General features: G+C 44.3%; 1 protein-coding gene across 2 annotated transcripts in view; it reads right to left on the bottom strand.

The window, feature by feature from the left end:
* Positions 1-16,189, bottom strand: part of LOC118383491 (ras GTPase-activating protein 2-like) — a 44,139-nt gene extending 27,950 nt beyond the window's left edge. The window contains exons 1-5 of one of the 2 annotated variants that reach the window (XM_035770074.2): positions 15,743-16,189; positions 12,389-12,512; positions 8,498-8,601; positions 8,271-8,365; positions 4,964-5,040 (exon numbers count right to left, since the gene is read on the bottom strand). In XM_035770074.2, the coding sequence (XP_035625967.2) occupies positions 4,964-5,040; positions 8,271-8,365; positions 8,498-8,601; positions 12,389-12,512; positions 15,743-15,800 (458 nt within the window). In that variant the 5' untranslated portion in view covers positions 15,801-16,189. The remainder of the gene's footprint in view (positions 1-4,963; positions 5,041-8,270; positions 8,366-8,497; positions 8,602-12,388; positions 12,513-15,742) is intronic. The other variant, XM_035770026.2, reaches the window with a different exon arrangement.
* Positions 16,190-19,928: the final 3,739 nt, after the last annotated feature.

Below are 19,928 nucleotides of genomic sequence, written 5' to 3'. Positions count from 1 at the left end.
CACTAGACAGGATGCAATGTAAATTAGTAGCACAGGACGCAACCAAAAGTGTGAATGAATGAACAAATGAATAACAAATTAGCCAACTGTCAGAGAAGAGACAGGCGGAAAGACAGGAAGTGTAGGCATGGTTTGTCTTGGGCATAGGGTGTCATGACAATATTCCCAAACCACTCACTCAGCCATGGGACTAATAAACAGCTTTCTATGATGCTGTAAGAATGACATCCCCATAGCCAAGTCAGTGCGTGTAGCAGTGACAGACAACAACAGTGCACAAAGTGACGCAAGTGTGTGTGCCTGTGTGTGTCCTCCCTAGGGTTGCAAAGGGAGGGTATATTACTGTAAACCCCGCCCCCAGACGCTCTTCGGAAGCTTGCAAACTATAAAAGGGAAGCACAGCCGCGAGCTTCCCAGTGACACAAGCTAAATTACTTCTATGCTCGCTTCTAGGCAAGTAACACTGAAGCATGCATGAGAGCATCAGCTGTTCGGGACAACTGTGTAATCACGCTCTCCGAAGCCGATGTGAGTAAGACCTTTAAACAGGTCAACATTCACAAGGCCGCAGGGCCACAGGAATTACCAGGACATGTACTCCGAACATGCGCTGACCAACTGGCAAATGTCTTCACTGACATTTTCAACCTTTCCCTCACAGAGTCTGTAATTCCAACATGCTTCAAGCAGACCACCATAGTGGTCTGTAGTTGTGGTTCTGTAGCTCAGTTGGTAGAGCATGGCGCTTGTAACGCCAGGGTAGTGGGTTCGATTCCCGGGACCACCCATACGTAGAATGTATGCACACATGACTGTAAGTCGCTTTGGATAAAAGCGTCTGCTAAATGGCATATATTATATTATTATTATAGTCCCTGTGCCCAAGAACATTAAGGTAACCTGCCTAAATGACTACCGACCCGTAGCACTCACGTCTGACCCATAGCACTCACGTCTGTAGCCATGAAATGCTTTGAAAGGCTGGTCATGGCTCACATTAACACTATCACAGAAACCCTAGACCCAATCTAATTTGCATACCGCCCCAACAGAGCCACATATGATGCAATCTCTATTGCACTCCACACTGCCCTTTCCCACATAGACAAAAGGAACACCTATGTGAGAATGCTATTCATTGAATACAGCTCAGCGTTCACCATAGTGCCCTCAAAGGTCATCACTAAGCTAAGGACCTTGGGACTAAATACCTCACTCTGCAACTGGATCCTGGACTTCCTGATGGGTCCTCAACACAGGGGCCCCTCAGAGGTGCGTGCTCAGTCCCCTCCTGTACTCCCTGTTCACCCATGACTGCATGGCCAGGCATGACTCCAACACCATCAAGTTTGCCGATGACAACAGTGGTAGGCCTGATCACCGACAACGATGAAACAGCCTATAGGGAGGTCAGAGACCTGACCGTATGGTGCCAGGACAACAACCTCTCCCTCAACGTGATCAAGACAAAGGAGATGATTGTGGACTACAGGAAAAGGAGGACCGAGCATTCCTCCATTCTCATCGACGGGGCTGTAGTGGAGCAGGTTGAGAGCTTCAAGTTCCTTGGTGTCCACATCAACAACAAACTATCATGGTCCAAACACACGAAGACAGTCGTGAAGAGTGCATGACAAAGACTATTCCCCCTCAGGTGACTGAAAAGATTTGGTATGGGTCCCCAGATCCTCAAATAGTTCTACTGCTGCATCATCGAGAGCATCCTGACCAGTTGCATCCCCGCCTGGTATGGCAACTCCTCAGCATCCGACCAGAAGGCGCTACAGAGGGTAGTGCGTACGTCCGAGTACGTCACTGGGGCCAAGCGTCCTGCCATCCAGGGCCTCTATACCAGTCGGTGTCAGATGAAGGCCCTAAAAATTATCAAAGACTGAAGCCACCCAAGTCATTGTATGTTCTCTCTGCTACCAGCAACTACCCCCAAGCCATAAGACTCCTGAACAGCTAATCAAAATGGCTACCCAAACCACATTTCAGGCTTCAAACAAAGATATAAAACTGTATTTTTTGTGAAGAATCAACAAGTGGGACACAATCATGAAGTGGAACGACATTTATTGGATATTTCAAACTTTTTTAACAAATCAAAAACTGAAAAATTGGGCGTGCAAAATTATTCAGCCCCCTTAAGTTAATACTTTGTAGCGCCACCTTTTTCTGCGATTACAGCTGTAAGTCGCTTGGGGTATGTCTCTATCAGTTTTGCACATCGAGAGACTGACATTTTTTCCCATTCCTCCTTGCAAAACAGCTCGAGCTCAGTGAGGTTGGATGGAGAGCATTTGTGAACAGCAGTTTTCAGTTCTTTCCACAGATTCTCGATTGGATTCAGGTCTGGACTTTGACTTGGTCATTCTAACACCTGGATATGTTTATTTTTTAACCATTTCATTGTAGATTTTGCTTTATGTTTTGGATCATTGTCTTGTTGGAAGACAAATCTCTGTCCTAGTCTCAGGTCTTTTGCAGACTCCATCAGGTTCTCTTCCAGAATGGTCCTGTATTTGGCTCCATCCATCTTCCCATCAATTTTAACCATCTTCCCTGTCTCTGCAGAAGAAAAGCAGGCCCAAACCATGATGCTGCCACCACCATGTTTGACAGTGGGTTCAGGGTGTTGCTTTTACGCCAAACATAACGTTTTGCATTGTTGCCAAAAAGTTCAATTTTGGTTTCATCTGACCAGAGCACCTTCTTCCACATGTTTGGTGTGTCTCCCAGGTGGCTTGTGGCAAACTTTAAACAACACTTTATATGGATATCTTTAAGAAATGGCTTTCTTCTTGCCACTCTTCCATATAGGCCAGATTTGTGCAATATACGACTGATTGTTGTCCTATGGACAGAGTCTCCCACCTCAACTGTAGATCTCTGCAGTTCATCCAGAGTGATCATGGGCTTCTTGGCTGCATCTCTGATCAGTCTTCTCCTTGTATGAGCTGAAAGTTTAGTTCTTGGTAGATTTGCAGTGGTCTGATACTCCTTCCATTTCAATATTATCGCTTGCACAGTGCTCCTTGGGATGTTTAAAGCTTGGGAAATATTTTTGTATCCAAATCCGGCTTTAAACTTCTTCACAACAGTATCTCGGACCTGCCTGGTGTGTTCCTTGTTCTTCATGATGCTCTCTGCGCTTTTAACGGACCTCTGAGACTATCACAGGTGCATTCATACGGAGACTTGATTACACACAGATGGATTGTATTTATCATCATTAGTAATTTAGGTCAACATTGGATCATTCAGAGATCCTCACTGAACTTCTGGAGAGAGTTTGCTGCACTGAAAGTAAAGGGGCTGAATAATTTTGCACACCCAATTTTTCAGTTTTTGATTTGTTAAAAAAAGTGTGAAATATCAAATAAATGTCGTTCCACTTCATGATTGTGTCCCACTTGTTGATTCTTCACAAAAATATACAGTTTTATATCTTTATGTTTGAAGCCTGAAATGTGGCATAAGGTCGCAAAGTTCAAGGGGGCCGAATACTTTCGCAAGGCACTGTACATATTACCCCGACTGGACCATGATAGCCCCTGCACATGGACTCTGTACCAGTACCCCCTGTATATAGCCTTGCTATTATTATTTTACTGCTGCTGTTTAATTAAATGTTACTATTATTTTAAATTTTAAGTTAACCAACAATGTTTTTTTTAACAAAGTGTTTAGGGCTTGTAAGTAAGCATTTCACTGTAATGTCTACACCGGTTGTATTCGGCGCATGTGACAAATAGAATTTGATTTGATCATTATGAGCTGTCCTCCCCTTCAACCTCCCCTGATTCAAAGGCACTTAAATGTTTAGTCTTGCCCATTCACCCTATGAATGGCACACATACACAATCCATGTCCCAATTGTCTCAAGGCTTAAAAAGCCTTCTTTAACTTGTCTCCTCCCCTTCATCTACACTGACTGAAGTGGATTTAACAAGTCACATCAATAAGGGACCATAGCTTTTACCTGGATTCACCTGGTCAGTCTGTCATGGAAAGAGCAGGTATTCTGAATGTTTTGTACACTCAGTGTACTTAACAGTGAATACTTAAAAATAAAAAGTTATTCAAGTATAAATTGCCCAAGTCACCATAGATTAACAGAAAATATGACAATTACCAAAGATACTGGTAACTTTGGTAAATGAGCGTTAGCTTTGCCACCCTAATCCTCCCACAGTGACAGGGCAGGGTAGAGGGCCATTAACAGTGAAGAGGTATCGATGACACACCGTGGTTTTGAGAAACCAGCGGCCACAGAGGTGGGAGCAGTGCTAGATCAGTTTCCTGTCGAGATGCCATCACTTCCTCCTCATTAACCTGCTCGCCGCGGTTTGAATGAGTGCCGACGAGCAACAACATCATCCACTGACTAACACTCACGAGATGACGATCTCTTGGAAATGCACAAACATACACGCAATGCCAAAGGAAGTGCTCAGGGACAGCACTACAGTAGGATGCACTGTCAAACTCCAACAGAGGAGACACAGGTTGTTTGTGAGAGCTGTGTGTGTGTGTGTGTGTGTGTGTGTGTGTGTGTGTGTGTGTGTGTCGACTGGAGGATGTTGAAAATGAACACAGCAGAGGTGAATTCCAGAGTAGGAGAAAACAGCTGCGGTAAGGGAACGGAAGAGAGGGTAAACCATGGTTGGGTCTCTGGGCTCTGGCTCCTTAGAGACTGTTGGTGCCTGACTAGGAGGCTTTATGGCGTTGGGTGATCTAGCCCAGACAAAGCCAGAAACAAAAGGCTGTATTGACAGCAAATAAGACTGCATAGAGAAAGTCCACATATGTTAATGTACTTGTGTTAAAGTCCTCCAATGCTTCTTGAGGTAGTAGGTGCCCCTAACCACAGATCTAGGATCAGATAATATTATCCCCCCATCCTAACCTTACCCACTAGGGAGAAGAAAACAATCTGACCTAGGATCAGTATACTCACCGGACCAGTAGTTGCTGGCACATGGAGCCGTTCTCTATGATCAGTTCATTCAGACGCATCTCCAGGTGGACCTTTCCCTAGGAGAAGAGACGTCACAATATCAGAGCATACTGAAAGTCAACAGGATTTTGTCAGTGTTTCTCTTATCAACATTGGTGATAAATGCCAGATCCTATGCAAATGAGTACTGTATGAAAACAAAAGGGGAAAAAAGTTGAGTAGGAGTGTCCCATTCCTTCATTCACTCTCAGAGGGAGAGGTACAGGTAGAGCACAGTATTTTGCAAATCAAAGTTACCAAATGAGTAAAATTCATCTATTATATGAATCTATTCACAAGACATTCTAAATAAGCCATGGCTGCTGTAACAAGGGGTATTACAAAAGAGAGGCCTGGTTCAAAGGTGTCCTCTCTGAACATACGTTTATAATTGACTTTCAGAGGTTAGGTTACATTCATAGTGCAGCCTACTCTATGAATGAGTTAAACATTCATTCTAAAGTGGTGGATATGAGTAAGGTCTTTGGCTGACTCCTAACCTCCCCAGTCTTTCTCTATGGTGGCTTCAGGTTAGTAGTGGTTGTGTGTGCATCAGGGTGTGTGATAAGCCACGGCTTGCTGTCATGTGAACCAACGCTCAGTCTTTATCAGGTCGGATGTGGTGAAGGCTGCTGCCTCGCCTTCGGAAGTGTCAGAAAGAGGCAGAAAGAACAAAAACAAGCAAAAAAATACCAGCGAGCACTCACTCTCCCCTCCGCAGTACATTACGAGTTGAGCTCAGATAGTGATTGTTGTCCCTTACGTGGTCGCTAATGGAAGATAAGCCTTGGCCAACATGGTGAGAATTACCCTGGCATGCCTGCTGGGCTGAGCTAATGTCACCAGGGTCATGTTTATCAGACACCAAACAAAGGAACTGTAACAGGGAAGAACTACCTGGACAAAGGTTTTGACACATGCCCTAATGAAAGCAACCGAAATCACTGCCACGCACCTTCAAAACATGTCTTGGCCTGTATTGTACTGTAATATCAGGTCCACGTACAAGTAGCCACTTGGCTCAGATCTAGGAACAGATTACCCTCCCCAAGCCCTAAACTTAAGCATTCGGCCAGGAAACCCAGAAACGGGGGACTTCTAAGAGGGCAACTTCAACATACTCCAATCTGTACCAACAACCGCACAGGAGATACCACCTCTAACTCACCGACTGCACTCAGTTGCTACATCAATTTCAACCCCTTTCTCCGAGAGAGAGAACACAAGCACACTGCAGTCCATCACTGATGTAACAAGACTTAGAACACCTACTTCGGAGTGAGTCACTGTAGCAAACACTCCTCATGATAGCCTAGACTAGGGCCACTCCGCTACAATTGTTTTCACATATGACAACTTTGTACAACGTGACAGTGGCAGGAGGTAACAACCTTGGGATTCTGCAGAGGGAGAAAGACCAGTTAGAGAGAGAGAGAGAGAGCGTAGAGAGAGAGAGGGAGAAAGACCAGTTAGAGAGAGAGAGAGAGAGAGAGAGAGAGAGAGAGAGAAAGACTAGTTAGAGAGAGAGAGAGTAGAGAGAGAGAGAGGGAGAAAGACCAGTGAGAGAGAGAGAGAGAGAGAGAGAGAGAGAAAGACCAGTTAGAGTAGAGAGAGAGAAAGACCAGTTAGAGAGAGAGAGAGAAAGACCAGTTAGAGTAGAGAGAGGGAGAAAGACCAGTTAGAGTAGAGAGAGAGAAAGACCAGTTAGAGTAGAGAGAGAGAAAGACCAGTTAGAGTAGAGAGAGAGAAAGACCAGTTAGAGAGAGAGAGAGAAAGACCAGTTAGAGAGAGAGAGTAGAGAGAGCTCAAGAGAAAAGTAAAGGAAGGGGTAGAGAGCAAATGAGAGAGAGTGAAAGAATGAGAGACAGGGGAGAGTGTGGGAGGATACACTTCCTTAGACACTGTAAAAGGAGCCCTTTGAACGGCGGGTTTGCAACAGTAAATTAAAAAAATAAAATGCTGTGCATTGTGAAATACCTAGAGAAGACGAGCACCGTGTTTACAGCGAGAAGAGCGAGACTGGAACCAGAAACATTAGGTTCTACCCGTGTCCATCTCCCCCACACATCTCTCTGAATGGGGAGCTTGTAAGCAGCATAGTTCATTTCAAATCAAATATCCTCTTTGTAGAGGATTTAGCCTAGCTAATATTGTCCTCGTCTGGTGTTGCCCAACTGACACTACGCCCACAGACACACACACAGCCAACTCGGCTCAGTGTCCTTCCGTTCTTCCTGGACTCAAGCGGTGTCTCTTGTTGGGGAGGCAGCCCTGGTCATCTTCAGAGTGAGTTACTGTAGAAAAACACTCCTCAGAATAGCCCAGACTAGGGCACCCGCTAGACATGAAATGCTACAACTGGAGTGAAATCGGGTTACATGGAACTGTCCTACACAGCCTAGTGATTGGGTAACATGTCTGCTGGCTTAGGTATGTTCAGGATGCTGTGGCAGTAGGACACAGGGTTATTTCAGCCAGTTCTCAGACAGATTTCAGTGTCCTAAAATCTTCTCATCACTCAAGATTTTTTTTTTTTATAAAAAAATAAAATCACCCCCGGGTTAATGACACGATTATGTAACCGTAGCTTTTCAGCCAGGGCAGACGCTTAAAGAGAGCATCAAATCAAGTCAATTTGAGTGTAAGACCAGCAAATGGATACACCTCAGACAGCGGAAGTAAGACCAGCAAAGTTACCAAGCCTCTCAGCCCAGTTACCAAGCCTCTCAGCCCAGTTACCAAGCCTCTCAGCCCAGTTACCAAGCCTCTCAGCCCAGTTACCAAGCCTCTCAGCCCAGTTACCAAGCCTCTCAGCCCAGTTACCAAGCCAGCCCAGTTACCAAGCCTCTCAGCCCAGTTACCAAGCCTCTCAGCCCAGTTACCAAGCCTCTCAGCCCAGTTACCAAGCCTCTCAGCCCAGTTACCAAGCCTCTCAGCCCAGTTACCAAGCCTCTCAGCCCAGTTACCAAGCCTCTCAGCCCAGTTACCAAGCCTCTCAGCCCAGTTACCAAGCCTCTCAGCCCAGTTACCAAGCCTCTCAGCATAGAGAGAATACAACAACAGGATGTGAGGAGGTGGTGTCTGCTACAGAGACAGTTGGACCAAGCCAAATGTCTGACTGGTGACTAACTACAATCAATAGCATTGGACACCCTTATGGCGGCTGAATGACCGCATACAAGAAGTAGCACAATGACTAGAAGATGAGCTTTTCTCCCCAAACCAACTGGGTACATAGAAAGATGTCTGAACACTGACTGACACCCACCTGGACTTCAGAGTTCGGGTCCACGGGCTGCAGGCCAAACCAGTGCTCCTTCCCACTGAATTTACACAGTTCCTCCTTCCGGATGGACACTTTCCCTGAAAACACACATGGACAGACAGAAGTCAACATACTTGGAAATCATCCAGCTGAAAGCATAGGGTAGCTGTGTGTGTGTGTGTGTATACATATACATATATACATATGAGTGTGTGTCAGTTCCTACTCACCGACAGGCAGGTCCCTTTGAAAAACACCCTTGGCGAATACGTAGAAGGACAAACACTGAAATGGTCGTGGGATCTCAAAGTAGAAGTCCTCGCCATAGAAAGGGCTGAAAAACAACCACACAGGAAGTCGTATTTGTGAAGAGCAAAACGCCATCTTTAGGCTACGTTCAGAGAACAGGCTGACCTCTGTGGAAAGGGAACATTTACTGAAAACTTTGTTGGCTTTTGATTGGAAAAGGTTTGACTGATTAGCCTGATCCTAGAACAATTTTTGCCAAACAACTTGTGACAAGGAGCTGGCAAGACAAACAGATCTGGGACCAGGCTACTTTTTGAAGGGACAGAAGACAACACACCGATGACAACACAAACCAAGGCCTTATGCATAGACTGTCCTCCATCAGCAATCATTAAACAGCAGGTGCTAAATATAGCCTAGCGCTGTGATGGCCAGGTCTCCTAGGACAGACTGACCAGCATACAAGTGGCTTGGAAGAGCAGGCCGAGGAAGAGTGTGCCAAGCAGCTGTACCATCCAGCTCTGACCGGGGTCATTTGTGTTCAGTAAAAGGCATGGGCCGACAGGAGAGAATGTTTTGAAAAGGAGCTGTTGCAACCTAACCTTGTCCAATTAGATTTATTTTTTAGATTGGGTCTCGCTATCAGTCCTGAGCCCAATCTCAACTGCTTAAATCCATTCTCTCCTCCCCATCAATTTCACAGATGGGAAAAGAGTTGCTAGGTGAAAACAATATGGTGGACAGAGTTACACAGTTACATACTTGCCAGTTATATTTTCCAAGACAATACATTTATGGTAATGTACCATAACTGCATAGTTACTAGCCTGTTACATAGTTATTATGCTACATTGTTACCTTGGTATGAGGCCTATTTTATGTAAAGAGAAGCCAGAATGGCTGTTAGCTGCACCATTATGCAGCCTTCTCAAAACAGTAGAAGCTAAGCAGGTTTAAGCGTGGCTAGCAGGTATATGACAGACTAGTATGAAAACAGGACAACTGACAGACATTTGTTCCATTATCTTAAAATCAAACAGTGCTAATAACACTTTGATCTGTTCATAAAAGCAGTGTTCAAGTAAGGCTACCCTCTATGCAGTATTGCATGGTTGGTGAAATGTTTTGCCTGTCATTTCCACAGTGAGGGTTTGGCAACACTTCCAGGCTGCAGACACCCACGCATCCTCCAGTTTGTGCACATAATCACATGGAATTACGCACTTGTAGCCTCCACACACTGGCTCACACACATACACAATACCTCCTCTTTCGATCACTCACACACTCCTCTTTCGATCTCCCATTCCCTCCCTCTCAGACAGAACACGGGTGTAAGCATTAGTCCAAACAGTTGGGTTTTTCAAAGAAAACAAGTTTCTATTGGACAAATTCAGGTAGGTAGGTCACTCCCAATTTCGCTTAGTTCAATTCCATTTAAGAAACGTTTGGCAACAGAATCGGCATAATGGATAAACCCTAGATTCAACAGAACACATCCTAACCTTAAAGAAAAATTCCACTCAAAATATTTTGGTATTTGCTTCATTAGTCCACTTTTGATACAGTTCCAAATGTTTTGCTTTTCAGCAATCAAGATATAGAACTTCCAAAATGCAGAAAGTATCGTTGTACAGTGCCTCTTGCTGTATTTTGAAAAGTTTTCTATAGTTTGAGTGGTATTTTCCTTTAACATCCCCATAAATAGAGTAATGTGGTATAGCCACAACACTACAATTGTTTTCACATGACAACTTTGTGCAACATGACAGTGGCAGGAGGAAACATCCTTGGGATTCTGCAGAGAGAGAGATTCTACAAGTCTTAAAGCCATATGAGAGGCCATGCATCGAGAGAGAGAGAGACAGACAGAGACAGAGACAGAGAGAGAGAGAGAGAATACACTTCCTTAGACACAGTAAAAGGAGCCCTTTGAACGGCGGGTTCGCAACAGTAGAGTAAAAAAAAAAAAAACTATCCGTTGTGAAATACCTAGAGAAGACGAGCAGCGTGTATTTACAGTGAGATGAACGAGGTTCTACCCATGTCCATCTCCCCCACACATCTCTCTGAATGGGGAGCTTGTAAGCAGCATAGTTAATTTCAAATCAAATATGGCTGCTCTCTTCGTAGACGACATAGCCTTGCTAATATTGTCCTCGTCTGGTGTTGCCCAACTGACACTACGCCCACACAAACAACTCAGTCCTTCTGTTCTTCCTGGACTCAAGCTGTGTCTCTAGTTGGGGAGGCAGTCCTGGTCATCTCCAGGTTACAATAAACATATAAGCTAAAGTGTTAAGTTTTCAATGGTGTTATAATGACACCACATCGATCGTGAAAAACATTTCAACATTAGGAGAGATGGTAAGGAAAGGATCCTGTTATTGGCCTGCATGATGACATCTGACACAAAATGATCAATGCAAAAAGATCTGGGCCCTGCAGGAAGAGGATGTTACACGTCAAATGATATCACCTCATGCCAGCAACCATGACAGTAGTGCAACATAGGCTAACATGACAAGAGCAACATCTTCACTGCCCTGTTCTTGCAGGGTGTGCTGGAAAGTATTCAGACCCTTTGACTTTTTCCACATTTTGTTACATTACAGCCTTATTCTAAAATTGATTCAATTCATTGTTTCTCATCAATCTACACACAGTACCCCATAATGACAAAACAAAAACAGTTTTTTAGAAATCTTTGCAAATGTATTAACATGTAAAAAACAGAAATACCTTATTTACATAAGTATTCAGACCATTTGCTATGAGACTCGAAATTGAGCTCTGTGTACCCTGTTTTCATTGAGATGTTTCTACAACTTGATTGGAGTCAACCTGTGGTAAATTCAATTGATTGGACATGATTTGGTAAGGCACACACACACACACACACACACACACACATACACCAGTCTATATAAGATCCCGGTTGACAGTGCATTGTCAGAGCAAAAACCAAGCAATGAAGTCGAAGGAATTGTCTGTAGAGCTCCGAGAAAGGATTATGTCGAGGCACAGATCTGGGAAAGGGTACCAAAACATTTCTGGGGCATTGAAGGTCCAAGAACAAAGTGGCCTCCATCATTCTTAAATGGCAGAAGTTTGGGACCACCAAGGCTCTTCCTTGAGCTGGCTGCCTGTCCAAACAGAGCAAACAAGGGAGAAGGGCCTTGGTCAGGGAGGTGACCAAAAGCCCGATGGTCACTCTGACAGAGCTCCAGAGGTCCTCTGTGGAGATGGGAGAACCTTCCAGAAGGACAACCATCTCTGCAGCACTTCACCAATCAAGCCTTTATGGTAGTCGCCAAGCGGAAGCCACTCCGCAGTGAAAGGCACATGACAGCCCGCTTGGAGTCTGCCAAAAAGCACCTAAAGGACTCAGACCATGACAAACAACATTCTCTGGTCTGATGAAACCAAGATTGAACTCTTTGGCCTGAATGCCAAGTGTCACATCTGGAAGAAACCTGGCCATCATGCTGTGGGGATGTTTTTCAGAGGCAGGGACTGGGAGACTAGTCAGGATCAAAGGAAAGATGAATGGAGCAAAGTACAGAGAGATTCTTGATGAAAACCTGCTCCAGAGCACTCAGGACCTCAGACTGGGGCGAAGGTTCACCTTCCAACAGGACAACATCCCTAAGCACACAGCGAAGACAACGCAGGAGTGGCTTCGGGACAAGTCTCTGATGATGGAGGGAGATTGTGGCCCAGTTGGTAGAGCATTGCCATAGCAACGCCAGGGTTGTGGGTTTGATCCCTGGGCGACCCATACGTAAAATGTATGCACACAGCTGTGTCGCTTTGGATAAAAGAATCTGCTAAATGGCATAGGCTATATAATACTACTAAATGGTTGTTACCTGAGGCTCTTGTCAAACACCTTGGTCCGGAACACCTCCTCCTGGTCCAGGCTGATGGTGCAGAAGGTGCAGAGGTCACGCTGTCGGTTGGGCCCCGAACAGGGACCCAGGTTCTTGCCTTCACCTGCAGGATATGGAGGAGAGGGTCAGAGGCAGGTGGGGCTAATGTGGAAAACAGACTTAAGACACCTTGGCAATTATGTCTATTTCTATCGACCTGCTGTTAATATGGTTGAGAATACTAAATGTGAACATTTAAAATCAGAGCTGTTCAATTCCGGTCCTGGAAGGCCTAAACACTTCTGGATTCTGTTTTTCTACCTGGTAGTTCATTGCACTCACCTGGTGTTCCAGGTCTGAAATAGTCCTTTATTAGGAGAGGATGAAAGTGGTTTTTATGTCTCTCCAGGACTGACATTGAACAGCCCTGATTTAAATAATAAAAAACACCCTAATGTTTCAACTGAAGTGTGTTCAGTTAGGACTTCTTTGAAGATTAATTTTTTTGATTTCGACAACTTCATGATGTGGCATGTAGAGGCCTAGTAATTGAATTTATGTATTCAGCCTGGATAAATGAGGATAGGGAACTCAGGACTCCCTGAGTGGACTAAAATGGATTGTGTGAGTGACAGTAAGCCTGGTTGGGGTGGCAAGGTGTGGGGCTCACAGGGTGGATGTGGCCTAAATTGAGAGTTGAGCATCACGTAAGATGTGGTCAAAGACACAGCACATCAACTTCCTCCCGGCTCTGACAGTGGAGTGCTGATTCACAAATGTGAAACAGCTCGGAAATCTCCAGCCAGGTAAACTGCTTGCACCTGGATCAACAGCACAGCAGCAAATGCCCTCTAAAATGGATATACTACAGCACCATAAGGACTGCACACTACCAGTAACAGAGCTCTGTGTTTACATCTGCTCTATAGAGCGCTACCAGGTTCCTGTTTGCATGAATTTACAATAAACACTGTACTTTCATTCAATTTCAAAAAGACTATGACATACAGTAATAAATAGTTTCACACATGACTAAATCAAAACAATATTAGCATGTCTCTCACAACTTTCACTGAGTCCAATGTGTGAAGCTGTGAACCACAAGATTATTCCGTGTGAAGTGGTTGACAGCAGTCTAAATTGGTCTGAGAGGTCGGGAGGGATATATAAGGGTGAGCAGACTTTAATGGGGAAAAGCCAGAGTCAGGGATCAGGCTCTTTAACAGGCTGTTAATATGTCTGATCCCAGAAAAGGGCTGTGAAAACCTATAGCAGAGCCCTGAGCTACCACTAAGCCCCGGTGAGCCCGACATGCAGGGGAGTTCAAGCCCTCGCTAACCTCAACGCCATCCTCACTAAAAAAAAAGCACTGGTCGCCGTGGAAATGGAGGCAAGAGGTCAAAGAGCAAACGCCACACTACTACAAACTTCTCTGTTTGTACTGAATAGACTACAACTTCCATTGACACTTTTTAGTTTAAGACAAACAGAAACCCCAAGAGGAAGAAGAAAGGTTTCGTAAGATGGCAAACAGTTTCTTACCAAGGGTAGTTCCTCAATTTTTTAAATCTTGCTTCCTGGGTGCTCATCAATGCATGGTAGTGAAACTTTCATTTGTTTTGCAGCAGTTGTCTGTGCACACGCGAGTGCATAATGCATTCATTTATGTTGCTTATATGCACACCTATGATGACTTTGTGCTGGTGTGCATGTCAACGTGTGTGCTTGTTTGTACATGCATGATAGCATCTGCAGAAGTGAGCATCAGAGCCAGAGAGAGGGGGAGGGGGGAGTAGTGGTACTGGTACAGTAGTCTATAACCAAGGGCTTGTCATGATACAGGTACTACGATTAGTCCTTTTTAAAATTGTCCAAGTGAAAACACTGATCAAATGAGGAGTCACATCTATCAGACCATTGAGATAACCTCAGATATGTTTGCAAAATTCGTACTTTACTAGACTTCCTGAAATCAAGACAGGTTTATGTACGCAATGCTAATTATGTTGTTTTCTCATTTTGCAGTAGATGGACAGTGTGAATGGTCTTGTTCTCTCTCACAGCCACCCTTACAAAGCTGACAGTATTGTATGTGTGCCAGTAACATTCCATCAAAAGATCCTGTTGCGGTACTGTGCTCATTCAAAACTAACAAACTGCCTGCATATAAAAGCCAGGTGCGTGTTTAGGAACTCAAGCAAATTCTTTTCAAATGGTCTTTGACAAAGTTACTTAAATATCTGCCTATAGGCTAGCTGTTAATCACAGATGCAAGTCATGAAATGACATCCTTTATAGAGGTTAATGATGGATGACCATTTGGAATTAAGTTTAGGACCTCAAGAAGTCTCTTAATTGCAACAAAAATGCATGCATCCGACATTCAAGTGAAACAATTTCAGTAATCCATCTGTCTTTATGATTTACTTTTTGCACAGAACTCAACGAAATTACCAAGGAACTTTTATTAATTCCATTGAAATGAATGTTATTTTCCTACTAAAAGAATAATGGACAAGGTTATTTGTGACCAAATATATCCTGAAAGTGTTTAAATTCCACTCGAAGTAATTTCTTAAAATTCTGGGTAAATTCATGTTTTTTTTCTTAGAAATATGAAAGCAACACAAACCAGCAATTAGCTAGTTAGCTAACCCTGCTGGAGAATAGTATAGTTTAAAATTCTAAAATGATTTATCAAGTGATGACTAATCTGGAATAAGTGTAATTTCGAAACTAGTTAGCTATTTCAACACAATTAACTTCAGCAGCTAACAAACACACGGAGACAACTTCCTGCCACGAGCGTTTCGCAAAATGAGAACAGAGACGCGAGGTAACTAACGTCAACTAGCTATGAATTACACATTCTGTTTCGATAGCTATCTAGGTAGGATACAAAACATGGAAACAAGTTATCTGTATAGGGAGTGGCAGTTTCACTGAAAGCACTGTACGTTTGCTAGTAATATAGACAGCTAGCGTAGCTACGTAGCTAACACTTATCTAGCCAGTTTATGTGTTTTGATGCGTGTGTATGGAGAGCTAGCCACTGACTGTACTAGCTAGCCCGTCTTTGCCTATGCTTTTGTCAGGAGCTGGCCTAGCTCTATTAAGGGTGACGTCGGATGAGGAACTGATTAAAATAAATAGCTACATTGCGATAGTGTTTTCTGCAAATATAAAACACGTTTGATAGAGGCCCGGGCAACATTCATTCACAACAATGTCTCATATCTTCATGAAGTGCCTGTGTTGATTGTACCGCGCCCCTTTTTTCCCCCACGTCGTTCACTTTGTTAGCCCCCCTCAATTGAAGAATGCTGATACAATAAGGACATTGTTCGCACTTACATATCTTTCCCCGCAGGCTTTGTAAAATCCGAATTCTCGTGTCGTCTTCTTCCGCCATGGTCCGACTTGACTGTGTATATGTCGCTACAGTAGTACATTCAACGCTTAGCTATCATATCCGTTTATGAATGCAAGCGAAGGGCCAACCTACTGCAGCGTCACTACGAGCGCTATTGGCCGTATGCTGACATTAGACGAGACTGGAGAGACTTGTGTGGAGAGACTTGTGTGAATAACCTTCACTGCACAGGCTCTCACAGTTGGTAAAACAAACGGAAGCTCTGTGCAGGATTTACAAAAAAATATATAAAAGATGAGAGGATGCTCCTCTTTCTCTCCTGTCTCTGATGCTAATATTTTGGTACCTGACCTTCAGACAGACAGCTTGCACAGACAATTTTAATTTCTATGCTCGCACTAGGAGCATTTCTTGATATTTTGTTATTTGAAAGTTTAAAATGTTCAGGCCTGCTGCTGATATAGTTTTGTATAATTGGATTGTTTTTTTCTCTCTCAGTAATACAGGGAACTGGCTATGTTCACTTCTCTCATCTCTTTCTTATTTCAAGGTAGTCACAGTTTGGATGGTGGATTGCTTATCCAAGACTATTCAGGACATTCACAGGGACAGAGGGAATACAGGTATGCACATCTGCCTGTCCAAGGCAAGCATAAATTAAGGTGCCTTGTGCCTGTCTATTCGGGTGCCAATCTTCTTTACACCACAGGAACAGCACCCTAGACCCAACCTTATACTAACTTTAGAAAACCATAGCCCCAGCCTTATCTTCACCCATTTTTTAAAAACTGTAACCCATGTCCTTATAACCCCTAACCCTAGCCCCAGTCCATCTTGACCTCAAAACCGAACCCTTGTGCCCACTTTATTGCAAGCCCATTTGAAAACCTTAATCCTGACCTTATTTCGATATGAGTGATTCCTCATGTAATTTGAACAAAAATACCATGATTTGAGGGATTTTCACGAAATGTAATCCATAGAAGCGTCCTTTTGGAGGAAGGATATTTGACATTTGTGTCCCTCTTAGAAGTGAAGTCCCCTGTTTAGAGGACCTCCGTGGTTCTGGTACTGGTTCCAACACATTTTTGCTTCTAAATCGATCTGTGGACACGGTATATTGAAATGGCTTGTATTGAGCGATAGTCCTGGTTTCCACAGACACAGTAGTATATTTTGTCTGCCTGTGTAACATAGGATTTTAAATCTGAAACAACTTGAAGCTGGGATGTCCCTTCTACCATTTAATTCGCTCTCCCGACTGTCCATCAACTCCTGGCTGAACCCTACATCAGATCCACTGACAAAGTGCACACCTGCAATCCTTACATCATAACGCAGCAGGAGAGAGGGGTTTCATCACAATAGCACATTCAAAGATAGATTTATAGCGATTAATCTAAAATAATTCATAGATTTTAAACAAATCTATTTCTGTTTGTCATAGATGGACAAATTTAATATGATATTAATAGAGCTCTATTTGACATTCACAGCGCTGGGGGCAAATGTTTTGATCAAGACTGACCTTTAGAAAATAAGCACATTCTCTAACCATAGAGATATGCATTTTACAGTTATAAGGAAGGTGACATATTATAGTAAGTGATTTTATCATTTGATTATAAAGCACATGTCATTTCAAGCTTTATTCATACAGTTTTGTTGAATAGGAAATATACATCAAATAAAATATTTCGTATCTTCCTCATATTTGTACTGTGTACTTGCACTTGTGTCCTCAAATGTGACTACACCTGAGCAATTTACAATACTTTTTACCAGAAAGGTGAGATTTGAACCTTTCTTGGATTATGACATATTACTAGTTATTGTTTATGGTCCTCTTATGATTAATAATTACATGTAGTTACTGTACATTTAAGAGGCTATTAGAGCGACTGAATGCACCGATTCCGCATGTGTTAATCTCTTGCTCATTAAGGAAAATTAGATTTCAGTCTTTTTTGGGGGTGTGGTTCGATGTGGTAGTTGCTGATGTTTGTCCCCCATGAGACCATAGCAACAAAACCAGTATCACTTCCTCAAAATAGTCCGAATGAATCTAAGATAACTCAAGACGTCTGTAATTTATTCTAAAGTTTTTATCTGGGAGGTTTTAATCGTGCAATTTTAGGTGTTTGGTGCTGTATTTATCAAGTAAAAAAATGGGCAACGTGTTGTCTTAATGTAAACAAAGTCCGATCCGTGGTCCTGCTGGGAAGTCTCTCACTGTCTGTGAGTTTTGCGGTAGGATTGGATAGAGTGCAATCCCGGCAAATGTGTATCCTGTGTTAGTGGGCAAGTGAGCATTGTCGAAATCAAAACCCTACGCTCAATTAAGTCATGACGAACTTACTTACAAGACTGACTACGCTGACTGATTACACTCAACGGAACGACTTGATTAGTGTAGTGTCAACAACACAGCCACTGCCAGCTAGCCTACTTCAGCAGTACTGTATCATTTTAATCATTTTAGTCAATAAGATTCTTGCTACGTAAGCTTAACTTTCTGAACATTCGAGACGTGTAGTCCACTTGTCTTTCCAATCTCCTTGCATTAGCGTAGCCTCTTCTGTAGCCTGTCAACTATGTGTCTGTCTATCCCTGTTCTCTCCTCTCTGCACAGACCATACAAACGCTCCACACCGCATGGCCGCGGCCACCCTAATCTGGTGGTCCCAGCGCGCACGACCCACGTGGAGTTCCAGGTCTCCGGTAGCCTCTGGAACTGCCGATCTGCGGCGAACAAGGCAGAGTTAATCTCAGCCTATGCCTCCCTCCAGTCCCTCGACTTCTTGGCACTGACGGAAACATGGATCACCACAGATAACACTGCTACTCCTACTGCTCTCTCCTCGTCCGCCCACGTGTTCTCGCACACCCCGAGAGCTTCTGGTCAGCGGGGTGGTGGCACCGGGATCCTCATCTCTCCCAAGTGGTCATTCTCTCTTTCTCCCTTACCCATCTGTCTATCGCCTCCTTTGAATTCCATGCTGTCACAGTTACCAGCCCTTTCAAGCTTAACATCCTTATCATTTATCGCCCTCCAGGTTCCCTCGGAGAGTTCATCAATGAGCTTGATGCCTTGATAAGCTCCTTTCCTGAGGACGGCTCACCTCTCACAGTTCTGGGCGACTTTAACCTCCCCACGTCTACCTTTGACTCATTCCTCTCTGCCTCCTTCTTTCCACTCCTCTCCTCTTTTGACCTCACCCTCTCACCTATCCCCCCTACTCACAAGGCAGGCAATACGCCGACCTCATCTTTACTAGATGCTGTTCTTCCACTAACCTCATTGCAACTCCTCCAAGTCTCCGACCACTACCTTGTATCCTTTTCCCTCTCGCTCTCATCCAACACTTCCCACACTGCCCCTACTGGATGGTATCGCGCCGTCCCAACCTTCGCTCTCTCCCCCGCTACTCTCTCCTCTTCCATCCTATCATCTCTTCCCTCTGCTCAAACCTTCTCCAACCTATCTCCTGATTCTGCCTCCTCAACCCTCCTCTCCTCCCTTTCTGCATCCTTTGACTCTCTATGTCCCCTATCCTCCAGGCCGGCTCGGTCCTCCCCTCCCGCTCCGTGGCTCGACGACTCATTGCGAGCTCACAGAACAGGGCTCCGGGCAGCCGAGCGGAAATGGAGGAAAACTCGCCTCCCTGCGGACCTGGCATCCTTTCACTCCCTCCTCTCCACATTTTCCTCCTCTGTCTCTGCTGCTAAAGCCACTTTCTACCACTCTAAATTCCAAGCATCTGCCTCTAACCCTAGGAAGCTCTTTGCCACCTTCTCCTCCCTCCTGAATCCTCCTCCCCTCCCCCTCCTCCCTCTCTGCAGATGACTTCGTCAACCATTTTGAAAAGAAGGTCGACGACATCCGATCCTCGTTTGCTAAGTCAAACGACACCGCTGGTTCTGCTCACACTGCCCTACCCTGTGCTCTGACCTCTTTCTCCCCTCTCTCTCCAGATGAAATCTCGTGTCTTGTGACGGCCGGCCGCCCAACAACCTGCCCGCTTGACCCTGTCCTCTCTTCTCCAGACCATTTCCGGAGACCTTCTCCCTTACCTCACCTCGCTCATCAACTCATCCCTGACCGCTGGCTACGTCCCTTCCGTCTTCAAGAGAGCGAGAGTTGCACCCCTTCTGAAAAAACCTACA

Source organism: Oncorhynchus keta, chromosome 1 (assembly GCF_023373465.1).
Source record: "Oncorhynchus keta strain PuntledgeMale-10-30-2019 chromosome 1, Oket_V2, whole genome shotgun sequence".
NCBI lineage: Eukaryota > Metazoa > Chordata > Actinopteri > Salmoniformes > Salmonidae > Oncorhynchus > Oncorhynchus keta.
Note: the sequence above shows the minus strand (reverse complement) of the source record. Positions and strands in the feature narration are given on the sequence as shown.